The following is an 18,152-nucleotide window of genomic DNA, read 5'->3' as shown; positions in this document are numbered from 1 at the left end:
TCTCGATTCATTGTCTGGCGCACTTATATACAAGAATACCGCACATCTAGCAACCACTCGAGCATTCACGAACCTTTGAGAATATCATGACGTGTTACTAGCGTTACGTGATTTCCGCTGTTGTAACAATATTAAGTTTGTTGCCCTACTATAAATTCTAATAGTATTAATAACTGTCAGGCATAAAAGACTGTTTAGTGTAGGTAGTATTAATAAAGTTATTTTGTGAGTTAATATTTCATGACTGTTTAGTTTTTTCATAATAAGAAAGTTAAAAGCAGACCATTGTTGGAACTTGTGTTTGTAAAATATTGATGTCGAGGCTACAGAAATTTCTAGAACGCCTCATCGAGATATATATATATAGTGGCGACCAGAGAGCCAAAAGTAAAACTGAGTGAAAAAAAGAGTTTAGGTCAGAGAAAGGTTAGAAAACGTAAAGTTAACCGTCGTAAGAGTGAATAGCCTAACAACTGATATGTTAAAGTGAGATTAACAGTTGTCTGACATTTTAGGAGAATAATTTGTCTCTAAAGCAATTGAACCTGCCTGTGTGGACTTTGACAAAAAGCAGACGATTATATGGAAGTAGACCTATATGCGAAAAGGAGACGTTTATTGGAAGTAGGCTTAAATACGAAAAAGCAGACGAGTATCGGAAGTTCAGAATACAACTACTGTAACTCACGAGGCAGCGTAAGTGAATTATACACTGATAGTGCTTAAGATAAAAATAGAGAAAAATAGTTAGGCTTGTCAACTGAATTCTACATATACTGTGGAAGAATACTCAGCCCAAAATATCCATATATTTAACGTACCATATATATTATAAAAAAGTAAGTTTCCTGACAATAATTCAACTGAAAGTAACCAAGTATTCCCATAATTAGAAATATATACAATTAAGTTCATATTAGTATTGCTCCATTTAGCTCATAATTTAAATTTAAGTTCCAACATAGTGTAGAACAAAGCACAACTTCGGTAATACAACTACATGATCAAGAAAAGACCTACATGAATGATTCCAAATTGGGTGAAAACATGCTATGATCATTAGTTGTTTCTCTGACCTTTGCTTATAATTGGGCTAAGTTTAATGATGATAGCTTGAAAACATGGTCAGGTCATTCTAAAATTGTTTATACAACTGACTGTTTTCTTTAAAGCTAGGTTTAGTAGTTGTGTAAGGTACTTTATGTTTAATCCAGTACTCAAGCTATCATTCTCTCCTTCTCCCTCTGGGTACCATATCCAAACAGGTAGTTGGTGAACATGGTCTTCCACAGATCTCTTCTCCTTGAGGCACAAAGAATTACCAATGTCAATACATTCATCCATTCAGATAGACACTTGACGTAAGTCAACCTCTGTCTTCCACGGTCTCTCCTTCCTTCAATATTTTCAGTTATGGTCAAACTTCTTGCCCTCCCCAGCAGCACAACGGTGTGTCTGCGGACTTACAATGCTAGAATCCGGGTTTCGATACCTGTGGTGGGCAGAGCACAGATAGCCCATTGTATATCTTTGTGCTTAACTTAAAACAATCAAACTTCTTTCTTTCTTTTTAGTTTCTTCCCTCCTTGTAACGTGTCCGAAAAACTCCAACTGTCACTTTCTGTTGTAGTCATCAGCTTCCTCCTGCAACCTACTCTTAACAAAATATTTTCATTTAAGGTGTGATTTATCCAACCTACCTTCAAGATGTACCTTAAGAACCATAACTCAATAGCTTCAATCCTCTTTTCCATACTTGGCGATATTGTCCAACATTCTGATGCATACGTGAGAACTTGTATAACATAGTGTTACGTCTCCGTTTGTTAAATAACTTCGTTCCGACGAAACTTTAGCGACACAAGTATTTACTTAATAAAACTGGTTTACTCTTTCCGAATATAACTTTACGATACATTTATTTTCAATATTCGCGCTAAAACAAACGCTATATCAACGAACGTCAATAATACTTCTGACTGCAGTTCAATTACTCACTATCTTCACACACACATTACATTATTCCGTCACGTTGTCACTCTCTTTTATATACCAGACTACCCTATATCTAGTAAATACTAGAGCATTCGCCAAGGTACAGGATAGTTCTAGAAACGTGGCGTCACATTAGTCATGTGACTCGCTGACGCAACAATAGCAATCCAAAAATCTTAGCTTCTTCCAGGCTATCATTACTGGGAAATAATTTAAGACAGATTTGTATTGTTTTTTTGTAAAGGAACATCAGTGAAGAGAAATTTCACGTAAAAGCTTGTTATAATGTATTGGTCAGTATCCAGAAATTTAGAAATCTCATGAGCGTGGCTCTACTATTCATTATTTCTCTGATGTATTATTTCAAAGTAGTTTTCTTGTGTTATATAATTAATTATCTTGGGCCTGGCATGGCTTGGTGGTTAGGGCGCTCGACCCGCAACATGCGGATCGCGGGTTTGAATCACGTCACCTTCTTTTTCGCCCTTTCAGCTGTTGGGGCATTATAATGTGACAGCAAATCCAACTCCCCTTTAGTCCATTACTTCTAAGTTAGCAGATAGTCCTAGTAATATAGTAAAAGTTTAAAAAAATATATCTAATTGTTTCGTTCTTGCAATTTCATCAGGGAACTCAGTTCTTGTACTACTAGTCCTGATGAATTTGTAAGGACGAAACGTTGGCAGGAATAAAAAGTTATTTTTATATTATCTGGCGAGTAAAGATTAGTTTTTTTTTCATTTAACTTTATTGTCAAAATGTCTAATTTCGCCGGTATGCTCTATAACTTACATATTCTGAAAAACTATCTAATTGAAATATTCTAATAAATAAGCATAATATTAGTTGTATACCGCCATCTAGTTGTACAGTTTCTAATCAAAGGGTAAACATAAAGAACTCCCTATGTCAGACTTGTAAGTATAATTAACTTATGACGTTAATCGGGGTAAATTTACTATTATTATCACGATTAGTATTTTAATTTAATGGTTTATAATATTCAGTTGCATTAAAAGAGCTTTAAGGTGGTTATCGTTAAGGGTGGCATATACTATTACGTAATACTAATCCTACAACTTTACGTTCAACTCCAGTACAACTTGAGTACGAGTAACATACAATATATAAATATACTATAGTGTATATTGTAATAACTGAATAGAGTTGTTTAAACATTTGCTTAACAACAAGTAACAGTTTTGAATGGTCTATTCTTTCATTGGGGGTGTGTCTGTGGACCAGACTCGTTTCGGAGAATTCCACTGCTTATCAGTGACCCTGGACGGATTAAATTGTGGCCGAATGCTACAAGTTCCTCAAATACCTATAGAATGATAGGTTTCTTCTTTTTTGTGAGTGTAAACACTTGAAAACACTATATTGTAATAAGTTTGGGCAGGAAATGTTTGCTATAGATCTTCTGCATTTGTTTTATATTACATGATATAGCCGAATTAAAGTGTATACATGGGATTAAGTCTACAATGTACAAATAAATTTTTTTGGAATCTGTTTGAAATACCACAGTTTTTATAAAAACTGAAAAGTAAATAACAATACTGCTACTGGTATTATTAGTATTAAATAATTAATGCAGATATAACATTAAAACTATCACTATCATAGTATCAAGCTCAATTATGATGGAAAGAAATTGAAGCATGAAATTACACGTTCTTAAGAAGAGTTCAGAAACCAGTGTCATGAGTAATTCAACTATACATTGAAATGAAATAGTAAATCTTCTTTTGTGGTAAAGTACATAAATTTTCAGATCTGTAAAGTTAGATTTAAACTGTCAATAAACCACATTATCAAACATTTCTGTATATTTACACAGTTTAGTAAACTGTAGCTGTGTTTATTTATTACTTGTCAAACTATCTTACTTGTTAACTCAAATCATTTATGACTTAGAACAAATCAGACTATGTTCTTAAGTTTTTAATTAGTACTTCTAACATTTTAGGTACTATTGCATAATGTATCAGTCAAGAAATTAAGAAAAAAATGCTTACTACATGTAGCAGCTTACCAAAGCTTTTACAGTTACAAGCATAAAGATAAAAAAAATGATTTGTACTTGTGTGGTTACATTTAGATCTTATTATTTTTAATTTCCATTCCTTTATGTATGTACAAAATAAAATAAAAAACAGATCAAATACAATTAAGAATTAGTTATTCACAAATATTAATCTCGGTGAACTGTCTTGAAACTCACAAACAACCCATGCATTTGATTAAGATAAAGTGTAACAGATATGTGGGGCAACATGCTGCTTAGTTTAAAGTAGTTTCTTGTATATTTTCATCACAGGTGTGTTTCAATAATATAATTAGACATGTTAAGGCTGGTAGCTCCTTGTTTGATAGGCCCTAGTATATAGAATACATATATTGTTGATATGGTAAGAAACTATGCCAGTCATCAATTAAAATAGCATATTTGGTTGACAGAAATGCAGTTAAAGAACATCAACCTTGTATGATACCTCCAAGTATCCAAATGTCTTATTGGATTTTTAAGTACATATTTACTTTTGGATTAAGGCATTGTTGGTTACAAAGTGACATGAGTCATACAAATACTCTCAAAGTTACAGTTAATTCCTTAAATTAGTGCTGTTTTTTTGTATTTTACTTGCAAAGTGAATGATTATACCCAGTATTTTGGTCAGTTCTTTGCCTAGAGAAGATTACTCAGTATGATGCTGCTTGTGAACCCACTTTGGTAGTAAACAGTATAAAACCAAGTCTGTTATTTAAGTGTAAAAGGTTTGAGCTTATTAGAATCAACAAGGTTGTTCTGAAGTATCATGCAAAGATAAAAGAAAAGTCACTAACTAAGTAGTATGTAGTATACCAGAAACTAAAGTATTTAGTTATTTTGTATTGAAATTATATCATGAAAACCACAAGTTGACTTTTTCTTGCAATCACAAAAACTCCCAGAGAAATTCTACTTTAAAACATTGTCATACAAGTACTTTGTTCTTTTATAATTAATTTGCTTTCATAAATTTTTTTATACATATTTGTATAAATTAATTTCATTCAACAAAAAGAGATTGTTTCTAAGTACTGCATGTATTTAGAAAACCTTTTTATTTAAGTTGATATTTGTAGATGAAGTTTACTAACATCTGATATGTCAATTTTTTTTCTAGGCTTGAGATTTTCATGTTTCAATTATGTGTATTTTTATCAATCATTTAATGAAATTAAAGTTTACTGCTCTTAAAAAAATATTTCTTTTTTTTTAAGTTACACTTGAGCATTAGACTTTCTGAAGAATATAATTTAAAGTGACATAAAATTTGTATCTTGAAAATTTCAAAAAATATTTTTATATATTACTGTACAATGTATTTTACCAGTGTGTGTGAGAATTATGTTTTATAAATAGGTAGAATTTCTATGGAAACATGTTAAGACCTCAAAGGACTGAAGAATATGATCTAAGTCAAGCTATTTTAAAGGAATTAGAAAATTCTCCAAACCATGAGAAGAAAACTTTAGATATAGCCAAATGTTTGGGCTTCAGAACAAAAAAAGATGTTAACCGTACATTATATCAGCTAGAAAAGCAAGGTAAAATTATCAAGACTGTTGAGAGTCCTCCAGTGTGGAAACTACTTAAGAATGACCAGGTTTCCGAAGTGCCTACCAGGAAACAGTTTACAGTCCCTTTGCCACCACACGAACTTCTTAAAGTAGACTCAGCATTTCAACAGTTAATAGTTTCGAGCAACTCTTCTGAAGTTAAACAATCTAATGAGGATAAAAATTTTCACAGTCTTTGCCAAACAACAAAGTTACAAAACATATTAGTTCCTCTCCAGTAGGAAGAGGAAGAGGTATATTATGCTGGACAAACATTTCACAACCAAATGTAAAACCACCAGAGAAAACTACCTATGGTGACCCCAGGAGTTTGGTGGGAAAATTGCAGGTGGAAAAACCATATCCTTCCTCTGTTAGTTGTAAAGTTGATCAGGTGTCAAGTGATCCAGCTGTAATGTTGAACAGTGCCAGTTTTAGTGTCTTGGTAAAAAATCCTATCAGTGCTTTCCATGAGTATGGACAGGGAAAAAAAGTTGAAGCTAAAGTTGATATAATTCTGTCTGAGGGACCACATCATAATCCCAGGTACGAGATGAATACTCTATGTATACAATTAGTGTTATTCTGAAATTCAAGCCTTATGTGAATATAACATTAACTTTTATTATAAAACAATCAAAATTATACAGGGTGTATTAGAAATATGTATCCATTGGCATTGGCTTTTCAGGATGCCTTTCATGGAAAATCTGACTTGTGCCCCCCTGGCTTTTTCCATCAACCTGTAGCAAAACAAGTTTCATCTTCATGTGATTGGTATGATTAGCCATGAAGAATTCGCATTTTTTTTAAATATAAAAACAAGAAATTCTTAATATATCCTATGAATATCGTCTTCCGATACATCCTGTACAGTAATAAGTTTGCTGTAATGGTTTTATGTTACATTATATAAATATGTGATAATTAAGTGTTTTATAAACATCTGTGTGTAGGCTTTCAGTCTATAAAAGTGTCTTAAAAGCTTTTCTCATATATTGTACATTCATATATATATATAAAAAACCTGTATCTCTTTGTAAGTTTGAAAAAAGCAAGTTGTAAAAAAAATTCTTGATAAGTCACGATATTTTTATGATAGTGGGGACGATTAACTGTAATAAATTCTTTGTATGTTTTTGTTTGGAAGTGATTTATTCTTCAGCTATGCTATTCATGAAGCTTTGGTTGTAAGAATACAGTTGAACTTTGTGTTTTTCTCTAGATAGAAATAAAAACCCTTTTAATGACAAAGAGTTTGACCATGTGCTTGGGTATCACGGTTATTATGTATGATTGAATACAATCCTAAACCTTTCAGTGTGAATTGTTTGTGATTACTTATGGTTTCTTGAAAGATATAAACACTTTTTATAATCCTCCCTGAAGGCAGAACCAAGTCAGACTGTGGTCTGATCCTCCCTGAAAACAGAACCAAGTCAGACTATGTTCTGATCCTCCCTGAAGACAGAAATAACTCAGTGTGGTCTGATTCTTTCTCAAGACAGAACCAAGTCAGACTATGCTCTGATTCTCCATTACCACCACCAACACCAATGGCCAGAACAAAGTCAGACTGTGGTCTTATCCTTTCTGAAGATAGAACTAAGTCACACTATGGTCTGATCCTCCCTCAAGACATAAGCAAGTGAGACTGTGGTGTGATTCTCTCTAAGACCAGAACCAAATCAAATCTTTGTCTAATCTTTTCTCAGATCAGAATCAAGTTAGACTTTTGTACTATCCTCTATCTCAGATCAGTACTATGTCAACTGTGTACTGATCATCCTTTGGATCAGAACCCTTTGAGACTATAGTCTAATTTGCCCTCAGACCATAAGTCATAAGTTTTACCATCCCTCAAGTCAGACCAGGATCAAATCAAACTGTGTTCTGATTTTCCCTCGGACCAAAACCAAGTCAAGCTATGGTCAGACATGTAATTATCATAAAATAGTTTTGAGAGCTGAAATTTTAGATCTCACAGAAAATAATTAAATCTTTAGATAAAATATGCAAATCTGTGTTTATACTGTAGTAATAGCAGAGATCAACTTTATCAGTTCATAGAAGGTTTAGCAACCTTTAATTTGTTATCAAGTATTAGTTTTCTATTTGTCACAGATTCCAAGCAGCAGCAATATTAGACAACGTGATCATAGCAGTAGCTTGGGACAAAACAAAAAAGGATGCTAGAACTCGTGCTGCCGAGTTAGCCATGCGTAGCTTGGTAGCAAACCAAAACAAATCAGCAGAGGTGAGAGTAAATATAATTATATCTCATATCTTATTTGTGGATAATGTTTCTAAGTCTGGTTATTGAAATCAGGTAGTCTTACCTCTGAAATACTGTAGACTTTCCCTTGTTCAGCTTGCTTTCACACGATCATCAAACATGACTAAAAATTTTGAATGCCCATTTGCACGTTGCTATGAATTCAGACAACACTATTTACTGCTCCAAATGTTTCTACTTATATCAGATATTTTAAAACTTCTTTGGAAACTTTACCCACATGGATGACTTTTATTCTGACCATTTCATCCATTCAGTCTTTTACTCATTTCTAGTTTACCACTTATCTGGCTACATCTCTTGGGTGGTTTATCCATAATTCTATGGATACATTTCACCTGATAAGCCTAGGTATAGGGTGAATTGTAATGGATATAACAGATATGTTGTGGTTCACAGATTTATTACATTCTTCTTTACTTTCCTTCATAAGTTTCTGTATCTGCAAGTATTCAAGTGTACATACACTTATGTCTTTTTTTGCTTTGGTGAAGAAACTCATCCAATATGATATGTAACCCCATCTCACGTCTAGCTTTCCCATTTCAGTGCTACCCTCTATATGCAAAATGTTTTACTCACCACTAGCCTTGAAGCTCCCACATAATCTCATATGTTTCCACATAATATTACTGCATTGTTCTTTTATTAGAGAAGATGTATTCTCATGTTGAGTAGATCAAACGTTGTCACTTTCTTGCAGACAATCTTCCCTGGCTGTATACCAATTTTGTTGTGTTTTCATCAGAATATATTACCTTAAAAATTCTGTTTCTTGTTTTTCTCCTACTCTTCTATGGAATGCTTAATTTTTCATGTTCTTATTTCATGATTATTACTTGTCTGCTGTTTTTATTACAGAGTATAGAGCTGTCCTATTTGCCATCTATAGATGCCACAGAAGTCATCTTTCACTCTTTCAGTCTTTCTATAAGGCTGGTCCATTCCATTTATTCCTCGAAATCATTTCTTTATGGTCATGGATTCTACTCTGACTCTGATTGACGTTGTCTTTAGTGTAGTTTAGAATATTTTCTTCTCCCTATATCTTGTAGATTTACAACTCTTCCATTAGTATTTTCTCTCTTTATCTCCTTTTTCGGTGTTGGTATTCTGGCCTATAGTATTTCAGAGGCAAGACTACCTGGTTTGAATTTTACAGTTTTTAGAATTATAATAAAGTTTAAACAATAAGTCACGTGGAGGATGGGAGAGGGAAAAGTATGCAATGCATAAAGGACACATCATCATGAAATCTTTTATGATAACAAAACTGTCAAAATTTAATGCTTTAAATTTTTTCTATCAAAGGTATATATAAGTCACACAATGAAGTGTTTTTATGTAAGTATTTTTAGAATTAAAATGAATGTTAAACACATTCTTACCTTTGAAATACTGCAGACTTTTCCTTGTAAGGTTACTTTCACTCTGTCAACGAGAGTGACATAAAATTCTGGATTGAATGTAAAATAACCTAGTTTGTTCATGCAAATGAAGAATTACACTAATTGGTGTATCCTCTTTAAATTGTTTCCTAAAATGTATTACAAATGTTTTGTGTAACTGTCTAGAGCTGTGCTAATGAGCTTAAATGGACTTGTTAATATGAAACTGGATTCATAATAATGTTGCCTGTAATATATTCACAACTAATAGCCAATTTCTATATAAAGAAAATTTTTTGTCACAAAATATAATTAAATCAATTATTTGCTTAAAATATTTCAAGTGTAATAACATGGTTCAGTTTATTAATACATTAATTAATTGGGAACAAGAGGTATTCTTTGAACACAGTTACCTATTTGTTAACACATTAGTGGGGAACAAGAGATATTCTTTGAGCACAGTTACCTATTTGTTAATACATTAGTGGGAACAAGAAACATCTTCTGAACACAGTTACCTATTTGTTAACACATTAGTGGTGACAAGAAGCATCCTCTGAACACAGTTACCTATTTGTTAACACATTAGTGGTGACAAGAAGCATCCTCTGAACACAGTTACCTCTTTGTTAACACATTAGTGGGGACGAGAAGCATCTTTTGAAAACAGTTACATATATTTTGTTTCATATTTCTTTATCTGTCATTAGAGGGGCCTTAAAACTCTCCAAGACTTATTGAATAAAATTTAAAAAATAAGTAAAACGTATGAAATTCTGTTTTGTGTCTGTAAATTTTAGGATGTTCTTATACTTCTAAGGTGTTAAATAATTAATGTAAAGAACATTTAAATATTCAGTACGATAACTTCCTGATATTTAAGTAAATGATTATATTATATGAATAACAAAATACAGGTTAGATTAACTTTCTCATCTTTTGCCCTACATAAACTCCACTTGATAGCATTTTGTGTTGTTGACCAATAAGTAGTAATTAGAACCAGTATTACTGTGTACTTTATCTCATTGATGACATTGTATGAAATAATAGTTCTCATTTTGTAATTTATGTTTTGATTTTTAGGTACAAGATTTATCAGCTCTTTCAGAAAATAGTTCCCTTTTTGATGTTGTTGCGTCTTTAAGTCATCATATCTTCAATATTGAAGTTCTGAAGGTTCCTGAGTATCTTGGTGGAAGGAAAATTTTGGCTGCCCTAGTGATGAAAACAGGACAAGAGAGACATGGAAAAGTTCTTTGTTTAGGAACTGGTAATTAAAATGTTCTGTTAATACTGGCATAACACAAATTGTAAACTGATAAAATGTATTCAGAAGAGTTTTTATACCAATCCTTAACATAGTAACCATAGTTAAAAAAAATCAGTTCATATGTAGTTAAACTTTAAAATAACATCAGTTAGCTCATCTTCGCATTCATCTGCTTTACATAGTCATAAACTTGATATAATAAATTCACCATTCCAGTATTGTACATGATATTGTTAGTGTTGATTTCCATAAAAAAATTCTTGATACCAAGTGAGATTCAGTTTTATCTTTTTTGGTTAGTTTTTATATCATGCACCTCTTGGTTTACTGAGAATCTAAGCATAGTTTTACCTTTCAATTAAAAGGAGTACAACATTAAATAATTGACCAATAAATAATTTATTAAAAACAGGGACCAGCCAACAAAAAAAAGACTACATGTTTTGGTGTTCTACACCATAATCTCCAGGAGCCCCTGATTTTAATGAATTATTTATTTTGCAATTATTTTAACATTGCACTCCATTGAAATGTGTATATATATATATATATGTGCACAAGTGCCACATTAATTTATTTAATTTTATTTTGCAGCACTTATTTATATCAATAGTTAGTAAAGCACCTTAGACCTAAATTTCTAAAACTTTTTTCATTATATATTTAAGAATTGCATTCTAACTGGTCATACATATTGTCTTTATTTGTTTAACTTAAAAAATAAAAGTAGAACATACTGTTTTTGTTTTTATGTATATGGTTTGAGGGAGCAAAGTATGACTGATAAAATGATAAGGAATTGTTCACATAATAACTACTCCAATGTTAAGTTTGCATTTTTTCAGTTGTTCTGTAAATGTGATTAGATTTCTTTGTTCAGAAGGCCAGGCTTGAACTATTGACACAAAATGTGCTTTACACTTTAGGGCCATGGGTGTGTTATAAAAGTGATAGTCAAATTCCACTGCTGAATCAAACAATTATGGCTGTTGTTGTCTTTCTTCTAGTCTATCAGTTCAGAATTAGGAATGACTATGTACTGATAGCCTTTGTATAGCTTTGCATGGAACCTCAAACAAACAAAACACACCTTTACTGATATTGTTTATCACAAACATGAAACAAACTCAGATATAGATTTGAAATGTAGAGTTGAGTAAGGTGTTAATGTTCCAAATATTTTGAACTCTTAACAACATATATTTTTTAAATGCTTAAATTTTCTAAATTTAAATAAATTACAGTTACTCATATAAAATATCTTTAGTTAAAAAAAACAAATATTGAGTAAGTGTTTTCTAGGATGATTAATAATATACTCTCAGTCTAAGCTTTAAAATAATTCCACTAACAACTTCAGCATCTTGCTGTAGTTTGTTTTACCTGCCTTAAGCTGGTGAGACAAAATGATACAAGTTGACTCACATATCTCATTTCATGAAAAAGGTTTATTTAAGCTTGTGGTTTCAGTATATTTACGTTTAATTTCTTGTCAACAATTCTTAAATAATGTTTTATGCTACAGGGTCTAAATATCTATTAAACAGTGCTCTTTATTATTCCTTCATTAAAGAGGATTAGCAGTCCTTAATTTTAATAAATACAAAGAGAGCTGTAAATTGTTTTCGTTGTATTACTAAGAAGAGCAAATTACTCTTCACAGAACAAAAATTTGTTTTCATAGTACTCATTGATGACATCTTTGATATTCATTCTAATCACCAAAAAAGAAAACCACACAAAAAATACAACTTTCCATCCAACACTACCAAAAGGTATCTCGTTGCTCAGAAACAACTGAACAGGAAAACTGCATCTATGTATGATGTTGGTTGGCCTCATGTGTAGGGGTTACATTTTATGATGAAATAAATTGTATGTTACACCTGCTTTTTCACGGTGATCGTTCATGTAAGATTGATACTAATTGGCTCTTTTCTAGTTGAACACATTATACTGACCAATTAGAGCAGTCTGTCGATCTCCAATTTATCTTGAAGTACATCGATTCTCACGCACATCATAGAATCATGTCAACTTGAAAGTAAGTTTGCTACATGATCAAAGCAAATGGAATCCTTATATTTGCCATGCTGATTACAGTATTTTTTCTTTAAATTCACTCTTAGAATTTTAAGAAGCACTGTTATTTATGCTCATTGGACAAAGTTAAGAAGTGAGAAGGAGCACAATCTTGCTCCTTAAAAATGGTGGCTTGGATTAGTATTTATTATTCCTGGATTAAAGAAGATTAGTGTTTATTATTTCTGGATTAAGGAGGATTAGTATTGATTCACCAGGCAAATGCAAATCCTTTGTTTAAGTACAAAATAAAAGATGAATCCAGTTACATAGAAACAAGTGTTCTTTGATAACAATTATTTAATTAATTTTAGAGAGTAATTTAGCTTGTCTAGTTTGTTGTTGTATGTATCTGTCCATGTGCTGTAAGGTTTATTTTGTAGTGTATGACAGGGGTCTCCAAACCTTTTTGGACAAGGGCCGGAAGGTAGACCTTTTTAGGCTTCGCGGGACGGAGGGGTTGTAGTAGAATTAAGTAGGGATGCATACATGATCAAATTGGCTTTTGCTCAATTACGTTTTATTTTTTGTTTTATAATATAAAAAATTGTATTATTACTTTAATAAACTGTTGGCGGGCCAGATAAACCGAAGTCGCGGGCCATAGTTTGGAGACCTCTGGTGTATAAAAACAGAGCTTGTATGAAAATGTAATTTTTTTTATTATTTTGACAGATGTGTTCTTAATTTAAACATACATTGAACATTATTCAAGTAAGTTTGTTCATTATTACTCTGTAGGTAACAGATGCATATCTGGAGAGCACATTAGACAAGACGGTACAGTCCTAAATGATTCTCATGCTGAAGTAATCACCAGAAGAAGTTTCTTGAGGTACATCAATGATATTATCATAGTCTAAGTGTACACAAGGTAAAAACTTTGATTTCAATTAATTCACTTTGTTTTTTAGAATGCACGAAGACTTACTGGTGGTACAAGCAAATTAAACCAGGAAGGTGATGTCCAGTACAAATAAACAAAACCAAGATCTCAAACTGACCAAACAAGTTTTGAGGCTTTATAAACAAATAAAAATAATAGTAGGAAAAAAAAAAGAGAGAAAGTAGTCCTAGTTTTAAAGAGCCATAACCATCTTTGTTTTGTTTTTTCTGGGTGAATTGACAAAGTTTCAAGCTTTATTTAAATTTATTTATGACACCTCAAACATTTTTTGTACATTTGATATCTTTAATTTTGCTTATTTGTCTTGGATACACCAACTTTCTAATTTAACTCTTTTGTGTTGTCTTTTCCCACCAGCATGTTTGTTTTTTACCTTCAACATTTTTAGGCAAGTGATTATTGTTAACTAATGTAATAAAGCCTTTAAACCAAATTTTACACCCTATAACAGAGTTTGAAGCTCAGTAGAACCTATTATATTTCTTCGCTGTGCTGACATTTTTACAGGCCTATTAACAATAAGCAGTGCTTTAATATATTAGAGAATGTTTGAGTGGCCAGAAAAAGTTTTTTACATGAATAAAGAGTAGTTTCAGTTTTTCTGTTTGGTAAAAATGACTGGAAAATTATAAAAATTGAAACAAATTTAGTAGGCTTTTTTTGTAAATGTGGTATAGTTTAATACCTCATTTATATACCTCTGTGTTTATCTCAGCCAGTCAGCTTTTTATGTGAAGCTTTTGTTTTTTTTGTGTTGTTTGACTCTTTTTAAGGTATTCTCTGTGCTGTTTTCTCTAAATTTCATATATATATGTATATAAAATAGGCCTTTTAACATCAATTGTATTTCAGCACTGGCTACATCCCTAGTGCTCCAGGGAAGCCTGTGATGAACATTGTTAAATTGGACTTGTATTCCCTCTGTTCTTAATATTGACTTCTGATCAAACACAGCTACCTACATAGATTAGAATTAAACATAGTAATGAACCTAACCAATTAAATATAATGTTCAAACTATACTGTTATAAAGACTAGAATACATTGTTTCATCAATTGGGTAACCTAACTGTTAACAATATTTGTGGCCGTAATCCCAATAATATCTCTCAAGGTTCAGTCAGCCTAGGAGTTTTAGGATAATCCAAAAATCAACATATGAAGCTAACAATGTAGAATAATTAGATAATAAACATAAGATTAAAATAGAAATAATAATAATAAATATAGATATATTCTAGCCAACAGTCTGTTTTTACACTGTGGTAAAATTATCACTTATTTTGGCTGATGTCCAATTATGAACTACCATATGAACTTTGGCCTAAAATATGCTAAGATTGAGAGAACTACTTACTCTCAGAACAGCGTCTTCACTTCCAGATCAATTGCATGTAACACTAATGTGGAATGATTGGAAACAACAGGCAACTATAATGGAAGAAGATTAGCCAACATCTTTTAACAAGATGCCATTATTAAAACTATACACATGTCTGGAACTGTGCATACAGTAAAATTTTGAAAAATTCCTTTGTTCTTTAAAAGAGATAACTATACTAGGTAATTAAGAAAAATTATGTATGAGCCTGCCTACAATATACATGACAGAAAGGTTCACACTAATAATAAGATAGTAATGTTTAGAAAAGGAAGTAACAAAGTGGTGAAAATTTACAGAAAACTAATATAAATAAAGATGTATCATTATACTATACACTATAGTTAGAATATGAAATTAATGTGAGGTAAAACTAATGGTGATTACAATGAAGTACTGGTTCTTTATTAACATAAATAATCAGTTAAAAAATTAATTTGTTGACATGATAGTTTAGAAGAGGTTGTGATATTCAGTAAAACTCTAAAGCCCATAATTGGCTGCAAGAAAATATTTGAAATGTCTGCAAACTTGAACAAATCTTTATTGCAAGATGTGTGAGTTTTGTTTGACTGAGTAGGCTGCAAGAAAATATTTGAAATGTCTGCAAACTTGAACAAATCTTTATTGCAAGATGTGTGAGTTTTGTTTGACTGAGTAGGCTGCAAGAAAATATTTGAAATGTCTGCAAACTTGAACAAATCTTTATTGCAAGATGTGTGAGTTTTGTTTGACTGAGTAGGCTATCTGGTCCTAAAAAACATTGGCATAGTTAATGAAGAGGTTACAGAGTTTCTGCTAGTATATTGAATTAAGATTACTTCAACAATCCTTAACCAGCGACCTCCGATGAGTCAGCAGCCGAGTGCTTACATTTGGACATGTTGTGTCAGAAGCAACATTAGCAATATCATCAGTTTCAGTTACCTCCATTTCACCTGCTATTATAATGAACATTCCACATGGAAGCTGGAAAGCTGACTGCTCATAATTACAGAACAATACTGGGACTTCATCCTTTCTCAGAATGGTCACTGCCCAAGCTTATGATACCTTTTTCTTTCTTCAAATATATACTTATTTATATACTAATGGTACATGTTTTTATTCCAAGATTTGAACAATTGTTGACTTACAACATACAAGTTACTGTAGTGTTCTTTTGTGTAAAATAATCTAGGATACAATTCATGACTAGAAATACTTGTAGGTTTCTCTACCAACAACTGATGGATTACTATTCAGGAAAACAAGACACCATTATTGAACCTGCTGCATTTGATGAGAAACTCCAAATAAAACCAAACATTACTTTTCATTTGTATGTTTCTACAGCTCCTTGTGGTGATGCAGCTATCTTTGCTCAGTAAGTAACACATTAGGCCTAAATCAGTATAATGTTGAATGGTAAATTAATCATAGAAGCTCTCTGAGAATAGTATAAGAACTTTTAGTTTCACAGTATTATAATAAACATAGTAGCTACAAGACAAAAACTTAGAATAATATAATAATTGCAATGGAATAAAGACAAAAATTCTGAGAATTACACAGAAATTTTAGTAGCTACAAGATAGAACTCTGGGAATTATATAAGAATCTAGAAATCACAAGACAGAGTGGTAAGAATAATATAAACGTTTTAGTAGCCAATAAACAAAACTGAGAGTGGTATGAACATTTAAACTTAAAACAAAAAATATTGCATGAATATATATGCAACTTGGATTTTGTAAATTTTGGTTTATGAGTTTCATTTGTAGGATTATGTGTAGAATTTAAGGATTGAAAAAGCTGTAATAAAATAACAGGTTGTGAAAAATACAGATTAATTGTTAATCACTGTTTATAACAAAGAGTTGTACTTGTTAATAAATTGGTTTGTTGTTGTAGTTGTGAGCCTTGGTGTCATAGCCAATATTCTTAGAACTTATGAATTTGGTCCATCTCAAGTTTCTGATAATCTGACAGTGCAATGCCACCTTTTATGTTTACATTCTGAGCATATGTCACAGCTCTTTTTGAAGACAAGTATTAGTACAGAATGATTATTAAATGATGTTGGTCCAAATCCAAAAAACACAGCATTTTGATGAAGGAAGTCTTAAGTGTTCCCCCAGAAGTGCAAAACTTGTACAATAAATCATTTGTGCAGTCACAATCTCAACCAATCTGGAGAATTAGAATGAAGGCTTTAGCTTAGAAAAAGAATCCCCTGATCCATAGAGCCATTGCAATGAAGTTGGGTGTATCTCCTGGTTCTGCTAATAGTATAATTAATAATGGTTTAAAATTATGAAAACCACACCTCAAAATAAGGGCTATTTCCCCAAGTTAGAAAACAAAAGAAACTGAAATCAAACCATTTCTATTTGACCTCAAACTGCCATAGTCTCCTGATGCATGTTCTGTGGCCTTTAGTGGATGTGATGTGATTTAATGTAGTCTTGGTTGTCATATTAATATAGAGTGATGAGCCTGTGGAATATATGGGATCTAAGATTTACCTTGTTATCCTTTGCAGAAAACTTGATACAATTAAAATTGGATGTTGGCCAGTAGAATATAATTGTGACAGACAGACTGAGACATGAAGGGACTTGGACAGTAGTATGTAATCATGACCATCAGACTGACACACAAAAGGACCGGGACAATAGTATGTAATTGTGGCTATCAGACTGAGGCATAAAGGGACTTGGAACATTGTTCTTATAATGTGCAGTTAATATTTGGTACTTGTGCAAAGTTTGTTTTAAGATACAACTAACTGTATTTCTTAGCAATTCAACATATAATGATGAAGCAACAGCTACAAAGTGTGTTTAACATTTGGTACTTGTACAGAGTTTGTTTTCAAGTATAACTAACTGTATTTATTAGTAACTCAACATCTGATGATGAAGCAACAGCAAATCCTTCAGCAAGTGGCCATAACCCTTTGTTTGCTAATAATGTTCAAGGATTATTAAGAACAAAAATGGAAGCAGGTAATGTAATTTAACTTCATTTGTCTGTACTTTCATTATATGTCATTTGAAAATAAATAGCTTCTCATATAGTATAATTAGAAGTAGTTCCAAAACATTTTCACATTCTAAAAACAAAGACTAACAATGAGGCCCGGCATGGCCAGGTGGTTAAGGCACTCGACTCGCAATCTGCGGGTCGCGGGTTCGCATCCCCATCCCACCAAACATGCTCGCCCTTTCAGACGT

General features: G+C 32.1%; 1 protein-coding gene across 2 annotated transcripts in view; it reads left to right on the top strand.

Moving 5' to 3' along the window:
* The first annotated feature begins 2,859 nt into the window (after positions 1 to 2,859).
* Positions 2,860 to 18,152, top strand: part of LOC106458577 (double-stranded RNA-specific adenosine deaminase-like) — a 34,968-nt gene continuing 19,675 nt past the window's right edge. The window contains exons 1-7 of one of the 2 annotated variants that reach the window (XM_013918098.2): positions 2,860 to 2,912; positions 5,408 to 6,150; positions 7,729 to 7,861; positions 10,378 to 10,564; positions 13,388 to 13,481; positions 16,145 to 16,300; positions 17,818 to 17,924. In XM_013918098.2, coding sequence (XP_013773552.1) covers positions 6,020 to 6,150; positions 7,729 to 7,861; positions 10,378 to 10,564; positions 13,388 to 13,481; positions 16,145 to 16,300; positions 17,818 to 17,924 — 808 coding nt within the window. In that variant the 5' untranslated portion in view covers positions 2,860 to 2,912; positions 5,408 to 6,019. Of the gene's footprint in view, positions 2,913 to 3,213; positions 3,351 to 5,407; positions 6,151 to 7,728; positions 7,862 to 10,377; positions 10,565 to 13,387; positions 13,482 to 16,144; positions 16,301 to 17,817; positions 17,925 to 18,152 lie in introns of those variants that run through there. The other variant, XM_022384845.1, reaches the window with a different exon arrangement.

Source organism: Limulus polyphemus, unplaced genomic scaffold (assembly GCF_000517525.1).
Source record: "Limulus polyphemus unplaced genomic scaffold, Limulus_polyphemus-2.1.2 Scaffold488, whole genome shotgun sequence".
NCBI classification, from domain to species: domain Eukaryota; kingdom Metazoa; phylum Arthropoda; class Merostomata; order Xiphosura; family Limulidae; genus Limulus; species Limulus polyphemus.
This window is presented reverse-complemented; position numbering and strand designations above follow the sequence as displayed.